This window comes from Coenobita brevimanus, chromosome 44 (genome assembly GCF_032717465.1).
Source record: "Coenobita brevimanus isolate Jiangsu-jjx chromosome 44, ASM3271746v2, whole genome shotgun sequence".
NCBI classification, from domain to species: Eukaryota; Metazoa; Arthropoda; class Malacostraca; order Decapoda; family Coenobitidae; genus Coenobita; species Coenobita brevimanus.
This window is the reverse complement of record NC_136997.1, coordinates 25,346,052-25,365,613: the sequence shown is the minus strand read 5'-3', so window position 1 is coordinate 25,365,613 and position 19,562 is coordinate 25,346,052. Positions and strand designations below refer to the sequence as shown.

Here is a 19,562-nt window from a genome sequence, read left to right as displayed (position 1 = left end):
ATCCATGTTACAGTCAATATCTAAATCCAGACAATTTGTAAAGTGACTGAACTTTTCAGGCAATATGTGAATTGCCTGGTTCACCCAGTCAATTTAGAAATCAGCTAAAAATTGAAGACAATTTACAAAGTGACTAAAATTCTGATAGATTTTCTTTGCATATTGACTAATATGGGGTAATATACTGACATAGACAAACAAACAGTATTATTGAGTATAATTTTATTTTCTAAAACCTACGTGACGATAGAATGTGATAATAAAACCTACGTGACAATATAATGTGATAATAAAACAATGAAAGAATAAAATGTGACAATAAAGTATGACATTAAATCAGTTTTTATTCTTACAGGTCAAACTAGAGTTTGAATCCTGGTATGGGTAATCGGTCAGTTTGCCTATTGGCAGTTTGTGTGATGATGTCTGGGTAGTTTATCAGTGTGTGTGTGTGTGTGTGTGTGTGTGTGTGTGTGTGTGTGTGTGTTTGTGTTTGTGTGTGTGTGTGTGTGTGTGTGTGTGTGTGTATGTGTGTGTTTGTGTGTGTGTGTGTGTGTGTGTGTGTGTGTGTGTGTGTGTGTGTGTGTGTGTGTGTGTGACCGGTACAGACGTCTGGGTAGCTAGCCAGTGCAGTTGTGTTGGCCTTGTCCCTGGCATTTACTCTTGTGTCCTTCCGTGAGGTGTAGTTCGTTTGTAGAACATATGGCGTGTTCTGAGGAAGCACTTTTTTTTGCGAGAAAGTAATGTTGAAGAAAAAATCGGATTCAAAGTCATTAGTACTGACTAAAATTGAGTAGTACAATCTGATTGAGGAACTCAGAGTAGCAGCATCTGCAAAAAATAAATCAAATCGGCAATATTACATCCTTAGAAGTTACGAAGTTCTTCAGTGTGGTGACGTTGAAAAGTTGATCAAAAAACGGAATGATAGAAATCAAGAACCTGTTTATTTTGTGCACATTGAGGATATGTTTGACACAATAAAACGTGCTCACATTACTACGGGACATGGCGGCAGAGACAAAAAGGTCAAAGCTTTGTCAAGCTATGCAAACGTTACTAGAGATACTGTAGAACTGTTCAAATCTTTGTGTGTTCAGTGTCAAAAGAAACGGAAAAGATGTACGACCAAGGGTGTTCCTGTTAAACCGATTTTGTCAAAGGACTTTGGCTCACGAGCTCAGGTGGATCTTGTTGACATGCAGTCTTGTGCCAAAGGAAAGTATAAGTGGATAATGGTGTATCAAGATCACCTAACAAAGTATTGCATATTGCGTCCCTTAACTTCAAAAAGGGCCGCTGAGTTTGCATCCCAACTAATGGACATATTTTTAATGTTTGGAGCACCTCAAATTCTTCAAAGCGATAATGGTAGTGAATTTACAACATTAGTCATTTCGGAACTCAAACTTCTTTGGCCTGACTTGTTAATGGTTCATGGTAAACCAAGGCATCCGCAGAGTCAGGGATCAGTTGAACGCCTTAACTGTGATATAAAAGACATGCTAGTTTCATGGTTAGGTGATAATGATACAAGTGACTGGCCCATGGGACTCAAGTTTGTGCAGTTTCAAAAGAACACCAGTTACCATTCTGAGATCAAACAATCCCCATACAAAGCACTCTTCGGTGTTGAGGCCAGAGTAGGTCTACGCTCAACTGCACTTCCAGAGGAAGTTTTGAAGACAATGGTTACTGAAGATGATTTACTTGGAGCTTACACTTTCCCCTCGGACTCTGCTCATCCAGATGATTCATCTGAGTGCTCTGCTCGTCCAGTTGATCCACCTGAGTGCTCTGTTCATCCAGATGATTCACTTGAGTGCTCTGCTCATCCAGATGATCCACCTGAGTGCTCTGCTCATCCAGATGATTCACCCGAGTGCTCTACTCAATCAGTTGATTCATCGAAGGGCTCTACTCATCCAGATGATTCACCTGAGGGTTCTACTCACCGTGAGGACTTCGCTCATCCAGGTAGTGACACTCACACACAGGAAAAAAAAAAATTAAAAAAAGGTAACTGATAACTGATCTCATTAAGCTCATAACCACATGTCAAGTCTATCACCATTAATTAAATACTTATCTTTGTTATGAAGCTAAAAATCCATTGCTTTTATTCTTTTTTTGTTCATTCAGCTGGTTTATCCGAGGGTTCTGCCTATCCAGACAATTCACCCTGTGACCAGAATCCTACAGGAAGACTTCATGTGCTCCAAGAAAACATAGCACTTCAACGGTCAAGAGCAGCTGCTGGTCAGTTAGCCCAAGCTGAACGCATGGTGAAACGTAGTCGTTTAGATCATGCCCCTGGTAATCCCGGAGATAATGTGACAATTCCCATCCCGTTGGTTGATCGAGGTAAAGGTGATCCCCGAAATGTTATACGTGTTATCTTAGATCGTAATGAAAATGACATGTATCGAATAGCCGTGAGTGAAGGAATACTTAAGGGAAGCTACAATAGAAGTCAGTTTGATATTTGTACCAAGCAACTGTATAGCCTTGATGACGTGAGTGCAGACAAGGAAATAGGACTTCGTCAGGCAGTACAGCAGTCATCTAGGTTTGGTGGTCAAGGTTATGCTAAGTGCAATTGTACTGTGAGTATCAAACAATGTCAAACAAATCGCTGTAAATGTTATAAAGAAGGTCACAAGTGCAATAGTCGGTGCCACTCTAGTTTAACCTGTAAGAATAAAAACTGATTTAATGTCTTACTTTATTGTCACATTTTATTCTTTCATTGTTTTTTTATCATATTATATTGTCACGTAGGTTTTATTATCACATTCTATCGTCACGTAGGTTTTAGAAAATAAAATTATACTCAAGAATACTGTTTGTTTGTCTATGTCAGTATATTACCCCATATTAGTCAATATGACAAGAAAATCTATCAGAATTTTAGTCACTTCGTAAATTGTCTTCAATTTTTAGCTGATTTCTAAATTGACTGGGTGAACCAGGCAATTCACATATTGCCTGAAAAGTTCAGTCACTTTACAAATTGTCTGGATTTAGATATTGACTGTAACATCCATGCAAGGAGTGAGGAGTTACTTCAAGTTCTCCGTTTCAGCAGTATAAGGGTATGTGAGCATACTTTAGGTCGGGTATGTGGGACCCACGTCTACCTGAGGCATGTGAGATATTTTGTTCTCCCTGATTGCAGATATGAATGCAGTGTCTGGCAGCCCCTCTTCACACCATGAAGCACCATCCCATACCAAGCTTTTGGACCATTCACGCAACTGCTCAAATTTTTTATTACAGTTCTTACTATTATTAAATCCCGTGAGGGTGGGGCTGCGACAGGGATGTGTGATGTCGCCTTGGTTGTTTAATATTCATATGGATGGTGTTGTAAGGGAGGTGAATGAGAGTTTTTAGGTGGAGGTCTGAGTTTGGTGAATGTTGATGGTGGAGAGTGGAATCTGAAGCAGCTGCTGTTTGCAGATGATACTGCACTGGTGGCTGATTCAGAGGAGAGATTGAGACAGTTGGCAGAGGAATTTGGAAAGGTGTGTGAAAAGAAGAAATTGAAAGTAAATGAGAATAAGAGTAAAGTGATGAAGTGTACGAGGTTGGTAGATGGGAGGGGATGAATATAATTTTGAATGATGAGTTGCTTGAGGAGGTAGAGTTTTTTAAATATTTAGGGTCACCTGTTGCTGTGGATGGAAGAATAGATGCAGAAGTGAAGTTTAGAATGAATGAAGTAGGTAAGGAGCTGGGAGGAATGAAAAAAGTGTTTAGATGTCGTCCGCTTAGAATGGATGTAAGGAGAAGGCTGTATGAGGGTGTTGTGGTACCGACTGTGTTATATGGGGCTGAAACATGGAATATGGGTGTAGCAGAGAGGAAAAGTTTGAATGTAATGGAGATGAGGTGTCTGAGGAGTATGTGTGGAGTGATGCGTATGGATCGAGTGCGAAATAATAAAGTGTGAAGGAGAACTGGAGTTGTTCGGGAGATGGCTGGTGGAGTTGAGCAGAGGGTGTTGCGATGGTTTGGGCATATGGAGAGAATGGATAATGAGTGACTGGTGAAAAAAATAACTAGATCTGATTTGATAGGCGTAAGGCTGAGAGGGAGACCACGAATAGGATGGATGGACAGTGTGAAGACAGCGCTGGATGCGAGAGGGATGTCTGTTGAGCAAGGAAGAGTGGCAGTGCGTGACAGAAATAAATGGAGAGAAATTGTGAATGAATAAATGATGACGCAGCCCTGAGGGGATATTCTCCCACATTTGGTCTGATCAGCTGGTCAGGTCAGGTGCGGGTAAGGGGATGGGTCTATTATGATGTGGTTGGGGTAAACCAGCTCTGCTGCCGGGCCCTGCTGCGGATGTCACTGATTGCACTAGTCAGTTGACCCTTGTGCGGTGTGATGCGGTGAGGATCTGTCCCTTCTCCTCTTTGGGGCTAAGATGCGAATGAATGTGTTTGAATGGATGAGTAAATGGGGAGTGTGTCGTCCTCTCTCGGCTACCTCCCTTTCCTTGGGGGAAGCAGCCTAGGTATGTAGATAGATATATAGATTAAGTGTATAATGGACAGAATCATGTCAGGATTAACCAAATGAAAGATTATGATCTTTGAAAACTGTATGAAAAATTTTTCCAAGAACTAAGATTTATAACACTTGTTAAAAATGTCTGAATGCAAACACACCGTGAGGATTCATGGTTTTTCGTTAATTTAATGGAGAACTTTTCAGCGTATATCTCATTTAGAGCATCAGCAAAATATATAAGATGAATATATTACTGATTTAATGCTTTATGAATGAGTAATCACCCCGACAGGAATTTTTTTAAGGGAAGGTACACCAAGCCTGAGCGGGTAATGACCCCACGCTATTTAGTAATCCGGGAAACACTGGAAACTTTCATGACTTTGTGGGGGCTCTAATTGAGCCGCTTGGTTATATTAGTGCCACCACATGAAGGCGTCCTTATGAAATGTGGACCTGGTGGACTGCAGGCTTAAACTGTCTTTCTCCTGCAGTCCACAATCCTTCTTTCGGTGGATAGGGAGGTAGTTGAGGGAATGAAGAGAGAAACCTGTACTTTACATAGGAAAAATCATCCAATATATTACCAATATCCCGGGACGCGAACCTGGTATGCTGCCTGGCTCTCTCCTGATAGTCCCGGGTTCGATTCCCTGCATATTGGTAATATATTGGATAGTTGAGGGAGGGTTGAATAACAAAGTAGTTGAGCCACTCGGTTATATCGCTGCCACCACATGAAGGCGTCTCTTGCCAGCACCAAGGAAGTTACAAAAGAAAATACAACACTGGGGTGGGATACTAAAACATATTTACAATCCAGGACTTGTAACTGTGATGGGTTTTGACAGGAGGAACTGGAGACACGGAAGCTTTTCTTTCTCTGTCCTTCCACACAAAACAAACAACAGAAAACAGATAACAACAGAAAACAGACACCAGATAACATAACAGACAACACATAACGGACAACAGATATAACAGTTTCCCTCAAGTAACCAGGAATTGTTTTGGACGAAAGAACGCCAGCCAGGGAAAGATTCTAATGTCGTTAACCATCCTGCAAAAACTACTCCGAGATACGACAGGGAATCCACCATGAAATACCTTTAATCCCACCCCAGGACTGTATTCTAAGTGGCTTTGGTGATTCCATAACACCTTTTTATTAGCGATTTGTTTTGCACATAGTACCTCAGTATCCACTTGGTGGTAGTAGTCGTAGTAGTATTAGTATTAGTAGTAGTAGTAGTAGTAGTTGTTGTAGTTGTTGTTGTTGTTGATGTTGGTGTTGTTTCCCTAGGTTCATCTGAACTGTAAGCCCAGTGGACTGCAGGCTTAAGTTGCCCTCCTGCAGTCCACCATCCTCCTTCGGGAGGATAGGGAGGGAGTTGAGAGAAGTTTGTATAACCGGGCAGCTCCACAGCCATGTTATATCAGTGCCACCACAGGAAGGCGTCCCTGTCTAGCATCTGTGTCGATGAGAAAAAAATTACACCAATGAAAATGTTTTGTGTAATATTCAAACTAAACAGTTAAGGAAGAGGTGTTAAGAAGCGTCCTGCACCACTTAGAATACTTTCCACCGTCACACCGGAAGAAGCTAAGACCTTCTAAAGGAGGCTGAAGTATCTGAAGCTCAAGAGGAAAGACTGAAGTTAGGAGGAGGAGAAATTATAATATCTTAACCTGTACTTCGTTTATTTTAACTTGGCGGATATTTCGTCCTCTCTGCACTTATTTCCCGTAACTCTCTTAGACACTAAGGCAAGACTACGGCTCTACATCCCTCCCATTGAACTTCTTCGTGACTAGCATCATAGTCTAGGGTCAGCCTCTCGTATCAGCTGAATATTCAAGATGGAGAGATGGCCATTTTACACCTAGCTGAAGTGAACAGTGTATAACCGTAAAACTGCCCTCTCTCCATTCTCAGTACAGAGCAGTAACAAGAGATTAACACTAGAATATGGTGCTAGTAGCAAAGAAGTGCTTAAAAAACAGATATTAAACAGCAGTGCTGCCTTTTCCTACCCATGGACTACGGGAAAAAAGCTGCTAAATGAAAATCTCCCCGAGATCGTTAACATATTGGGTCATTTTTACTCTTTATACTCCTATGTCGTGGTGCTGGAGAGGGACGCCTTCACGTGGTGGTACCGGTATAACCAGGCGGCTCAATTGCCAGGTTATACATATGTCCCTCTACTGTTTCAGTGTTTCCCAACAGGCGGATGGTTGAATGCAGGAGGAAGGCGATTTCAGCCTGCACTCCACTGGGTTCACGTTTCAGATGAACCTGACGATATGACTGCTACTACTACTACTACTACTACTACTGCTAATGTTACCACCACCACCACCACCACCACCACCACTACCACCGCCAACACTACCACTACGACTACTGTTGCTGCTGCGCGGCTGCAACTACAACTACTAATACTGCATATACTTATACGGCTACTACTACTGCGTCTGTTACTACTATTACTGCGACCGCTACTACTACTACTACTACTACTACTACCACCACCACCACCACCACCACCACCAACCACCACCGTAACTACTACTACTGCTACCGCTACTATTACTACTGCTACAGCTACTACTACTACTACTACTACCACTACCACCACCACCACCACCATAACAACTACTACCACCACGACCTCCACGACCACCGTAACTGCTACTACAACTACTTCTACTACTATTACAGTAGAGTCGAATTCAAAGTGACATAGGTTTTGTAGCACCTTTTCCATAGCGATTTGTTTTTCATATGACACCTTACGCTACTGATATGTTATTTAAGCCATTTGAATCTCCGTCTGGTTTTCAGCTGTAACGTACAAGAGGATAATGAGGTGTAACAGAATAAATCGCTAAGGAATAGGTGTTACAAAACCTCAGCCAAAAGATCATGTCTAGTTTCGAAAATTAATCTCTTGTATTGTTTGCTTTACATTCTCTCTCTCTCTCTCTCTCTCTCTCTCTCTCTCTCTCTCTCTCTCACCGGATAACACTGGGAAGCTGCGCAGGGCTTCAGCAGAGCCGGCGAGGGAAGCGAAGAGAGAGAAGCAGAGGCAGTGTTGTGTGTATGAAGGCTCCATGGCGAGTGACCACACCTGCCCTGCCACACCACCACCACACCTTCACAACCACCAGCACCTTATAGCCGACACTACGGGGCTTGGCGCAGGCGTATGGAGGGAGAAAGAGGAAGGGGGAGAGAGAGAAGAAGGAGAGGAAGAGGAGTAAGGGGATGAGGAGGAGAGGGAGGATGTGGAAGTGGTGAGAAGGGGAAACTCACGAACGAAGACATATGGTTAATTTCTTGTTGTGTGATTTATTAATATTAGTTTATTGTTAGTATTGTTATTGATGGTAGTAGTAGTAGTAGTAGTAGTAGTAGTAGAGTAGTTATTGTTGCAGTTGTTGTAGTAGTAGTAGTAGTATTTCAGGGTTTGAGGGACGTTTGTATACCCCGTATCTCCACCACCCAGGCATGTCAGTGCCACCACTTGAAGGCGTCCCTCTCCACACCTGAGAGACTTAAATTCCATGATAAACACGAATCCCAGTATCCCAGTTTGTCATTCTTATCAGGAGGATGTTAGTATAATCAGACAGGTGAGCCGCCTAGTTATATCGGTGGCACCACACGAAGGCCTCCCTCACCAAAGCCAGTGGAGTGGAAAACAATGAATTAGATAGCTGAACGATTACTGTTGACATTTTCTTGATTGTCTGGTGCAAATGTGATCTTGTTTTGGGACACAGGAGCCAAAACAACAGCCGCATCAACTCAAAGGCTGACGTTCGTATGCAAACAGCCAATTTTGTGAAGGGTTTATATGGCACACCTGCTGAGTATTTGATGGGGTGGGTTAGCCTGCATGCCACGTTATAGAGTGCGTTCAGCAGGGAGGTAGAGAAGCTGTTACCTTCACTTAAGCATTGGATGTGGTTAGCCTGCATGCCACGTTATACAGTGCGTTCAGCAGCGAGGTGCAACAGTCACACCTTAACACTTATCATGGGTTCAAGCCCTTCAGTCCGAAAACGTATCACTGATTTTAATCCCGCTACCACCAAGCGATTTTATAGACGTTACTACTACTACTACTACTACTACTACTACCGCTGTTGCTGCTGCTGCTACTACTACTAGCTACGGCTACTGCTACTACTACTACTACATCGACTGTTCTAGCTAAACTCGCTTCACCTTAGCATGCCCAGATTTTCGTCCTTCTGCAGCTATTTTCACAGCCCAGTGGAAGAAAAAGACATTCCTACGGCTCAGCATCCATTACACAGCACATACTCGTGACTAGCAGCATATTCTAGTACTAATCTCTTGTTATCACCCGCCTTTACCATGGCGGAACGATAATGTTTTTGCCCGTGTGTGTGTGTGTGTGTGTGTGTGTGTGTGTGTGTGTGTGTGTGTGTGTGTGTGTGTGTGTTACCATTATATCTCATGAACGGCTTAGCTGTCAGCATGAAATCTTCGTGATATCAAAATATCGCCAAATTCTTGGACGAGTTCGAAAATGGACACTTGGGGTCAAGGTCAAGGTTAGCAAAATGGCTGCCAATGGTCAACTAGTTTTTATCGTCCCCCATTAGAACCATTATATCTCATGAACGACTTGAGCTATCCCCCCAGCCCCCCCCCCGAAGGAGCGCCGGCGTCCGATCCCCCGAGGGGGCGCTGCCCCCGCCCCCAGAGGGTACGCAGTCCCTCGACCACCCCGGGGCGGGAGGCAGCGCTTATAACTTATCGAACAGCATATTCCGGCGGGCGATTAGCATTCGGCTTCCGAATGCTTTTCTTTCATTACAAATCAGAATTCAGGCTGGAAAGATGGCAATTTTAGATCAAGCAAAAAATAATGGAAAGGTTATTGAAGATCTAACCCTTCCGGTTCCCAAAATCTCCTCTAACCTTAAGAAAATCGTCTGATGTTAGCTTAACATATAAACCCTCATTCTAAGTTCTAAGCCTTTGACAGACAGAATTTCCCATTACTGAAAGAAATCGTCTTGTTAGCCTGAAGGAAATATCTAGATGTACTAATAACACAGACAGGTTTACTCTGCAATTTTTTTTAAAGCCTGTGACTGATACGATATTACTAAGCTGAAAAAAAAAAAAAAATGCTGGTGTGTTTGACTAAATTTTCCAAGCACTCCATATGCGGGGAGTTGCAGAGGGTCGCCCTCCCGTGGTGGCACCGATATAACTGGGTGGATCCACTGCCCCTTGCACTAACGTCCCTCATCTCTCTCCCTCCCTACCCCCGAAAGGAGGATGGTAAACTGCGGTGAAGGACAACTGCAGCCTACAGTCCACCGGGTTCACGTTACAGATAAACCTGGGGCTGCAATTACTACACTACTACTACTACTACTACTACTGCTGCTGCTGCTGCTGCTGTTGCTGATGCTACTACTACTGCAACAACAATCGAGGAAAGATCGCTCTACTACTACTGCTACTACTACTACTACTACTACTAATAATAATAATAATAATAATAATAATACAGTTGCGAGGTGAACCAACCTTTTCATTCCGCTGACGTATTTCTCGTTATATTCTTGCAACCCTCAGACAATTTTATAGACTTTTCGAGCCGGAGGGGTTACATTCAGCCTACACTAACCCCTCCACTGCCAGACATCCTTCCTTGGCTTAATAAAATCGTCTGGAGATAACAGTATTAAAGCAGAAAATAAATGACATCGAACTGAAAAGCTTTACGGTCGTGGGAGTCACGATCGATATTCTTTTCACCTTAACTTGGCTCAGAATTTCGTCCGTTTGCGGTTTATTTTACGTAACAATAGCAGAAAAAGACAATGCTATAGCTATTCATCCTTTCCATTGCACTTCTTCGTGACCAGCATCATATTCTAGTATTAATGCTTTGCTACAAAATCGTTATTCAACATGGAGAAGTGTATTACTCTTTTCACCTTAACTTGGAACAGATTTTCGCAAATTTGCAGCATATTCCAAACAGCAAAATGGCCGAGAAGGACGACGCTATGGCTATGCATCCATTCCATAGCTCTTCTTCGTGACCAGCATCATAGTTTAGCTGTAATCTATTGCTACAATTCGTTGCTTGAGATGGTGAGGCGTCAGTCCACCTCCTACATCATCTCTCTATCATCCTGACATAGACATTGTGTGAATCAGTACCATACGAGAGAATACTGTAATTAGGTGTATTGTGCAGAATAAATCGCTAAGGAAGAGGTGTTAAGAAAATCGCCATAGCCACTTAGAATACACCCTACAGAGTGGTCTATAAGTAACGCTTCTCTAACACTCAGCTGGGCGATTTCTTGTGTGTTGCGTGAAAGGTTCAGTTACTAGTAGTGTTATGTCTCTCCTGCATCATTCATTTTCTGCTCCCAGTGCCGCACCCACGCCAACACCAACAGACTTAGCCGTCTCCGCAACACAAAATACTGCCACATGAGTAGTGGAGCGCTATTTACAGAACACTCTCTATAACGTTTAGATATTTAACTCGTAAAGGGATTTTTATGGACTCCAGACGATTTTATTCAGTTGAAGATTAATTTTTCACCCTCTAGACGTTAAAAAAAAAAGGTTGAAAATTAAGATTGCCAAAAGATTTAAAGATTTCTGAAACTCGTAAATAACTCCACTGGGAACTCTTCTGGCAGTATCCTATGTGTTGCGAGGATGGCTCAGTCGGCTAGTGTGGGTGTGCTTGTGGAGGTGGGAGTAGGATATGACTGAATGAGGCAGGGCAGATACTGCTAACACTGAGCCATCCCCACAACACAAGAGAAATATCCCGTCAGAATAGCATACATGGTGGTTCACATATAAAACACTTCCATTACACTCCGTCAGGAGCTTTATCGTGTGTTGTGTCTGTCCTGCATCATTCCATTTATTATCCCCACTGCTTCACCCACGCACATGAAGAACGCATCATTTGTACGAACTCTGCCTCACAATCAAAACGCCTGTAATAATTTTAGGTAAGGCTTCTCGTACAGTAAAAGCTAATGCATGCTATGTCTTATCCCTCTAGCTCGAAATATACCTCATAATGTATATAAAAACCGCCTGGAAGGAGCAAACATAATTGAAAAGGACGAAATATGAGCTGTTCGAATCCACTCCTTCCTGCATCCAATTCCACGAACCCCCAACGTTTCTCATGCGTCTTTTCACCTCCAGACGATTTTATGCCATTTAAGTGAGATCTAAAAATGTTAATGAACCCTATATCTAACACTTCGAGATTGAAAGATCCCTCTTAGTGTATTTAAAGGATTAGGGGGTGTATTCAGTAGCTTATCCAGGATTTTTGGCGGGGGCGGGGGGCAAGCACTTTGAATATTTCCACCAAATATCTGTCACCACAAATTTTCCTAGATTTGATGCTTCATGTCATCAGAAATATATTTAAATCATTACTATCGTACTCTTAGCACATCAGTTACCTGTTGTCTATATCTCTCTGTACATATTAGGACGTACAGATATTTTTCATAGTAACCTATGAAATTATGATGAAATATACCAGACATCGGCACAGCACCTACCATAAGAGAGGCAATGGCGTCCATACTTTCTGTTTGTATTAGGAAATATACCCTGTATTATGATTGGCTGCTGGAAGAATAATGGCGGAATGGATGGGCTAATGAAAACTCGAGATGTGGCCTGAGTGTTCCAAACTTGCACAATTTCCCACGTTGGTGATACTATTGTTTTTTTTCTATTTTCCTTTGCGTCTCTCTCTCTCTCTCTCTCTCTCTCTCTCTCTCTCTCTCTCTCTCTCTCTCTCCACTTAGCACATATGTGTAAATTAAATTTCGCTGCCGCACCCACCCTCAGTCTGGTATTCTGTTTTGTACTACTGCTGTGGTGATGGCCAGTAGAAATTTTGTTTTCCACTACTTCTTCTTTTAGTTTGATTCTCATTGGCTGAGGCATCAGGGGTGGTGCATACGTCAAGACTGACCTAAGTAAATACATCTGGTGGGATTAACCTCCCTTAATCTTTGATTCAGGTTGACCACTCGACCTGCCCTGCTCAAGAGGGAATGATTTTCATATCACCTGAACTGTACTGTACCGTACTGTATGAAAAGGATTTTTCCATTAAGGAAAATAAGAAAAACGGAGTAAAGCTATTCATCCTGAAACTCTTCATCTAGAAAAGTGGGGGGGACAAAAGATACTCTGTCCACCAGGCTCCGACAAATGGGGGGCACACGTCTCCCCGTCCCCCACCCAAACGAGGCCCCTGACACACATATTTTTATCTGCTTACTTTCTAAAATGTAGTCCGAGGTGATCAAAATGGCTTCATGAAGTCTTCAAAAATTCTGTTTATTTCAGTTGTTTGCAACAATAATTGTGCAGTTTGTTTGGAACTGGCTGCAGGGTGAGAGGATATGGCTGCAGGGTGAGAGGATGTGGCTGAGGGGACAGGGAGGCCATTTTTACATCTCATCAGGATTCAAGTGCAAAACATCATTATAGCTCTAATATTAACCACATTATCTAAGGTGATAGGGGAAATTGTTAACTTATAACTGGTTATATTTTTCTCAATGGTTTTATATTTAGTCTAGGTTTCAGTTTCAAAGGAAATTATTGTCCCCAAATAAATATTTTTGGAAATAGATAATATATAAATATATTTTTTTGATAATGAATGGAGGAAGGAAAAACAAAGGAACAAAAAATAAGTCCGTGTGCCTAAAGGCATCCTCCATTCATAAAATACTTATAACAATTGGATTTAAATTCGAGAGGATTAAATGTATGTGGGAAGCAACTCCCAGGAAGTGAATTCCAGAGAGTATTAATTCTGGAGATAAATGAATTTTATTAAGCAGAGGTTCTGCACTGTGGGGGAGAGAGTGTGAGTTCATAGGCGCTCCCAGCTGCCCGAGTATTTCGGGAGAAAACGTGAAGGGAAGGCACAATGGAAGCCAGTTCGTCAGAGCACTTACGGTTAAAATATCGATAAAATAATGCTAAAGAAGCAACATCTCAAGGTACTGATAATGGAGGAAGGTCCTGCGTTATGGCAGGGTTGCTGATTAATCTAATGGTTTTATTTTGAATTTTGTCCAACTGCCTCAGTGCAACCACTCCATATCCACTCCACAGTGGTGAACAGTATTCGATCTGAGGACGCACATGACTTTTGTAGATTGTGGCCATCTGCTCATCAGTGAGGAACTCACAAACTCTGTAATTAAGTCCCAGTTTTTTTCTAGAAGCATTTTTAGCAAGGGATTTAACATAAGCTGTCCAGCTTAGGTTGGGGTTTAGAATAACACGTAGGATGTCAATTATAGTGGATATGGGAATACTGACATCATTTAAAATTATGTGAGAGTCTGAGAGATTCTTTCTGTTGGAGAAATTAATGTATTTAGTTTTCTGAGCATTAAATGAAACCAGATTTTTTTTGTTCCCATTGATTAATTTTTGAATGGCCCTGGTTCAGAGTAATTGCTGTGTTTATTTGGGAATTTATAATATCAAATTGTGTAAAGGAGGTACTAAATGTGAAAGAAGTATGAAGGGTCGAGTCATCAGCATAGGATGCTCCATTAGAGGTATTTATACAGTATTTCCCTGTGCAAGTGATACAGATTATATTTGTGGGCTTGATGCAGTCTGTCAATATTCTTAAGGCTTTGTTTTGTGTTTTAAGATTATCCTTGCTTGTTTTTGTTAAAGTTGGCTCCCACTTAGACAAGCGTAATTCACAATTGTTCTAATGAATCGCTTATATACGGGCATCAGGGATTCTTTCTGTTGTCCAAACATAATACCTGTGGGTGTCTTCATGGCATTGAGTTTGCGAGAAGCCTTTGCACTAATTCTATTCGTTTGTACCATTGTTATACAGTAGGATAATGTGGTGTAACAGAATAAATTGCAAAGGAATAGGTGTTACAAAATCTCCATAGCCACCTTAGATGAATCATGAACCGAGAGGAGGAAGATGGGCAGGAGGGAAGTCAAGAAAACAGCCATGATTGATCCGGAAAAGTTATTCGGAAGAAATAGCTGTGGAATGATATATTTGTTTTGGTCAGCAATGCATGTGAAGACATTACTTTTTGACTAAGGTGTTCATTTGCTCCCTTTAATCTTGCATCGTACAATTATACCGTCGGTCGCAGAAAGTATACACCAGAAGAAACACACACACACACACACACACACACACACACACACACACACAAGTACATGATTCACGACAAATGTTTTATAACATTATGAAAGAGAGAAAAAAAAATAATTAACCCCTTAACCACGGAGCATCACTTTCGTGACGCTTGAGAGCAAGGGATCATACCGCGGGGCGTCACTTTTGTGATGCTATGTTATTTTGAATTCGCCCAGGCTTTCAAGTGGTAGCTTGTATTATCTATCAGTACTGCCAATGTCCAGCACTAGTCAGCACTCCTAATCTCATCTGTACTCCCATCCATTGTTGACAATTTAGCCATTTCTCCCCGTTCTTGACTCCACTCCATACCTCCCCTCCATTACCCTCTCCTCTCGCCTGCCCAGCCGTGCTATGCTAAGGAAATCTTCCCTGGAATTTTCCACTGATTTCATCCATTGAAATAAGCCCTATGCCCTATTCTTATACCAAATAATATATACAAAAAAGAAATAAGGTAAGTGAGAGTGCCATACACCTGGAAATTATCACCTGACAACACATTATGTGCACTCATTCGCTAATTTTCGCTGTTTATTTCCCTTTGAAATATGCTGTATAATCTATTCTCTTAATAAAAATATATATAAGAAAGGAAGGGAGAAGCCTAAGTGATATTTACATTCACCTGGAACTACCTAATTATTGCAGGCCACCACACTGTATTCTATGCTAAGTAAATCTTCCCTGGAATTTTCCACTGATTTCATCCATTGAAATAAGCCCTATGCCCTATTCTTATATCAAATAATATATACAAAAAAGAAATAAGGTAAGTGATAGTGTCATACACCTGAAATTGGCTAATTATCACCTGACAACACCTCACGTGCACTCGTTCACTAATTTTTGCTGTTTATTTCCCCTTGAAATATGCCGTATAATTTATTTTCGTAATAAAAATATATATAAGGAGGGAAGGGAGAAGCCTAAGTGATATTTACATTCACCTGGAACTACCTAATTTATAATGTATTGTCTACATTTCCTGCCAATCATTTCATAGCTATATATTAGCAGCTCTCACGAGGCTGACGTTGGCAGTAATGCATTCTCCCTAGGTAGGCCACCCCTCAGCCCATCAGTATCAGTTTACTGTCATCTTTCAAGGTGAAAGTATGTCGAATTTGCTCCTGCTAACTTCCGCTGTTTTTTAGCCCCATGCAAAGGGCTCTGTGACTCTACCCCCTACTAAACCTCGTGTCGAAAGAGGTAAAGGGCTGACAATTGATAAAGAGTGACTACGATCTTTCTGGTGAGTAAAACAGTGCAAGTGGAATTGTAAATAATGTGTAAATAATGTGTAAATGGCAAGTGAAAGCAATGAATGTAAATATAAGTGAACAGTGGAAAATAGTTTTATAAGTTACTGCAAGTGAGTGCTTAACACACTGTAAATAAAATAGAAATGTAAATAATGTAAATAAAATAGAGAACGTAAATAGAAATGTAAATGAGTAGTATTATAAGAATACGAGTATAATTATATACTAGGAGTAATGAAAGTGAAAGTTTCACTCTAGCATGTATGAATACTATGAGTTATGAGAGTGAAAGTGAAAGTTACAGATTCACTCTCAACGCTAGAATACAGGATGAGAAAGTGAATGCTACGTATTTTACTGAAAGATAAATTGAATCCCTACAGTGACAATAAACTACTATTACTGAAGGAAACTTATGGATAAACACTGAAGATATATATAAGTGTTATATAGTAATAGAAATATAAACTGTGAGTGTTTTTATGAATAATAAATGACAGAACACCAGCAGTGAACGATGTCAAGTGGGAAGGGCATACACTCTCGTAATTTTCATTGTTTTCACAGTGTATTTTTTTTTTTTTGAAGTATGGATTCCAAACTATTTGAGAATCATAGAATAGTGTTTCTAGTGATAATATCAGGCTGTGGTAATCATATTACTGGTTGTCGGGAAGTGTAAAGTGGAGACTTCGTTACCCAAATTCAGAGGTCTCCACAAGTCCTATGGTACTCGACGAAGGCTCAACAAACATCCCAGGAGAAAGCTGAAGGTATGTGCCATAAGCGTATTTAATTTTAATATTCTAGGACTAATAACTGATTTTTGGCAAATATTTTTTGAGAGTCTGTCGGAGCCCGAATATGCCCACAGGACACACAAGACAGAGCAAAACAAGCCCGCGGTTAAGGGGTTAAACTCGTTATTCTTTAATTTCTCGGTGCTTTTCAGAGCAGTGTTACCAAATACAAAATCCCAGAGAAGGACAATAGGTGTATATTTTTTCCTGTAGCCAGCTGTACTGTACAAACATTAGCAGAAGTTTTGCCGACGCTTCTCTGCCTGCTGTGGTGATGGAGGATATTATATTTAACTATTTAATATCTGCTGGTAATATGAAGCACAGCAAACAGAAAAGTATGAGGAGAAAGGATGATATTTGGTGTTTTAGGGATGTGGCAGTGAATGATGTTTCATGAACTTTTTAATACTAACAGGGTTCCATGGCGATGCCCAAGTAAAAAAAAAAAAAAAAAAAAAAAAGATCTATGACCTTCCATACCTGCAATGCCTGGGACAGGGGAAAGCCGGGGGGGGGGGCAATCTCCTGGGGGAGACAACCCCCATAGTCCCATTTCACTCACTGGGCCTGAACCTATGTTCCCACTGGATCCATTTACCTAGTGATATATGCCTCATGGGCCTATTCCTGCCATGGACCTATTTTCCCACTACTCACACACTTGTCCATTCACCCACCCATCCAACTCACCCATCCTGACCCACCAAACATACCCACATTTCCCCACGATGCCCCACCAAACACACCCACAATTCCCTATGATGCCCCACCAAACACACCCACCCATGCTACCCAACCCACCCATACTACCTAACCCACCCATCCTGCCCACACTACCCATCCTCCCGCCATCCCTACCCACCCAGCCACAAAACTCCACGATGCCGCCATAACATCGTGATTTCAATGCAAAATGAATCGCAGAGGACGAACTGTTACGAAGCCATTGATGGTACACACATACCAAGCCTTATAAAACTGAAAGGAGGTATAAAATATGCTATCTTGCAAAATAATGATGATATACAGGTATTAGCCACAAAATATACCCGATATACTGTTATATAGTGCGTATATTTCTGCGAAGTGGTATAATACGGGCTGGTCCGTAAATAGCGCTCCTTAGAAACTCACTTGATGTTTTCTCGTGTTGTGGGGACGGCTCAGTCTGCTGGTGTGGGCTTGGGTGTGCCAGTGGTAGGGGGAAATGGTTAAATGTTCCAGGATAGACACTGATTATGCTAGCTGAGCCGTCCCTGCAGCACACGAGAAATTACCTGGCTGAGTGAAAGAGCAGCCTTATATATGGACCACCATGGATATTATATATATATATATATATATATATATATATATATATATATATATATATATATATATATATATATATATAGAGAGATAGATATATATATATATATATATATAGATAGATAGATAGATAGATAGATAGATATATAGTACGTTCATCTTAACTTGACCCAGATTTTCGTTCCTTTGCAGCTTATCTCTACACACTTTCTCTTGCACTTCTTCGTGATTATTCTTTGGCCCAGATTTTTTTAATCCCTTTCCAGCTTATTTCCATACCCATTCCCTTGCACTTCTTCGTGACTATCGCTCTTTTACCTTAGCTTGGCACAGATTCTCATCCTTTGGCAACGTCTTTCACGAAGCTCAGTGGCAGAAATTAATACTGCGACTCCCTACCATTTCCACAGCGCTTCTTCGTGACTAGCATCATATCTGAGTGTTACTCCTCTGTTGCAGTTCAGCATTCAAGATGGAGAGACAGTAATTTTAGGCCAAGTAGGAGAAACAAGAACATTGTACTATTTATGACCGAAAATTAACTACAAGATTATTGGAGTTGTATTTTGTTTGGTAGCAGTAGTAATGGTAGTAGTAGTAGCAGCAGAAGCAGAAGCAGAAGTACTAGTAATAGTAGCAGATGTATTTGTAGTAGTAGTAGTAGTAAAAGTACTAGTAGCAGTACAAGTAGTAGTAGTAGTAAAGTAGTACTTGTAGTAGTTGTAGTAGTAGTAGTAGTAGCAGTGCAGTAGGAGCAGGTGTAGTAATAATAGTAGTAGTAGTAGTAGTAGTAGTAGTAGCTGCAACAAGAAACTCATCTGAACGTGAACCCAGTGGACTGCAGGCTGAAGCTGACCTCTTTCTTCAGTCCACCATCCTTCTTTCGGGGGATGGGAGGGATCTGAGGGATTTATTATAACCAGCCAGTGGAACAGCCTGGTCATATCAGTGCCACCACATGAAGGCGCCCCTCTCCAGCATCAGTGTTGTTGATTAAGGAGTCTATTACCTTACTAAAGATCATTGACTGTAAACCAGCGCAGACTTTCCTTCTGCAGCTTATTTGTGATGCTAGTTATGAAGAAGTGCTTTTAAAAGAATGTAAAGTGGCAAGATTATGTTTTTCTTTCACTGAACTACGTGAAATTAGCTGCAAAAGGACGAAAATCTTGGTCAAGTTAAGGTGAAAGAACCCTTACCTTACTTAACCTGTCTTCATATTGAGGTGAAAATGACATGTGTGTGGGTTACAGTAAACACACACACACACACACACACACACACACACACACACACACACATTGAAATAGAGTTGCGATAGAACTGTAAAGAAAAAAGGGAAGTGGTCGCTTTATTAACAAATAAAGCTGATTATTTTATTGGAGAGATACATA

General features: G+C 41.2%; 1 protein-coding gene across 1 annotated transcript; it reads left to right on the top strand.

The window, feature by feature from the left end:
• The first annotated feature begins 968 nt into the window (after positions 1-968).
• On the top strand, positions 969-11,317 carry LOC145398025 (uncharacterized). Its single transcript, XM_080270990.1, has 5 exons — positions 969-1,773; positions 1,870-1,977; positions 2,143-2,606; positions 9,206-9,336; positions 11,242-11,317. The coding sequence occupies exons 1-5, from the start codon at positions 969-971 to the stop codon at positions 11,315-11,317; spliced, it is 1,584 nt and encodes a 527-aa protein (XP_080127116.1).
• Positions 11,318-19,562: the final 8,245 nt, after the last annotated feature.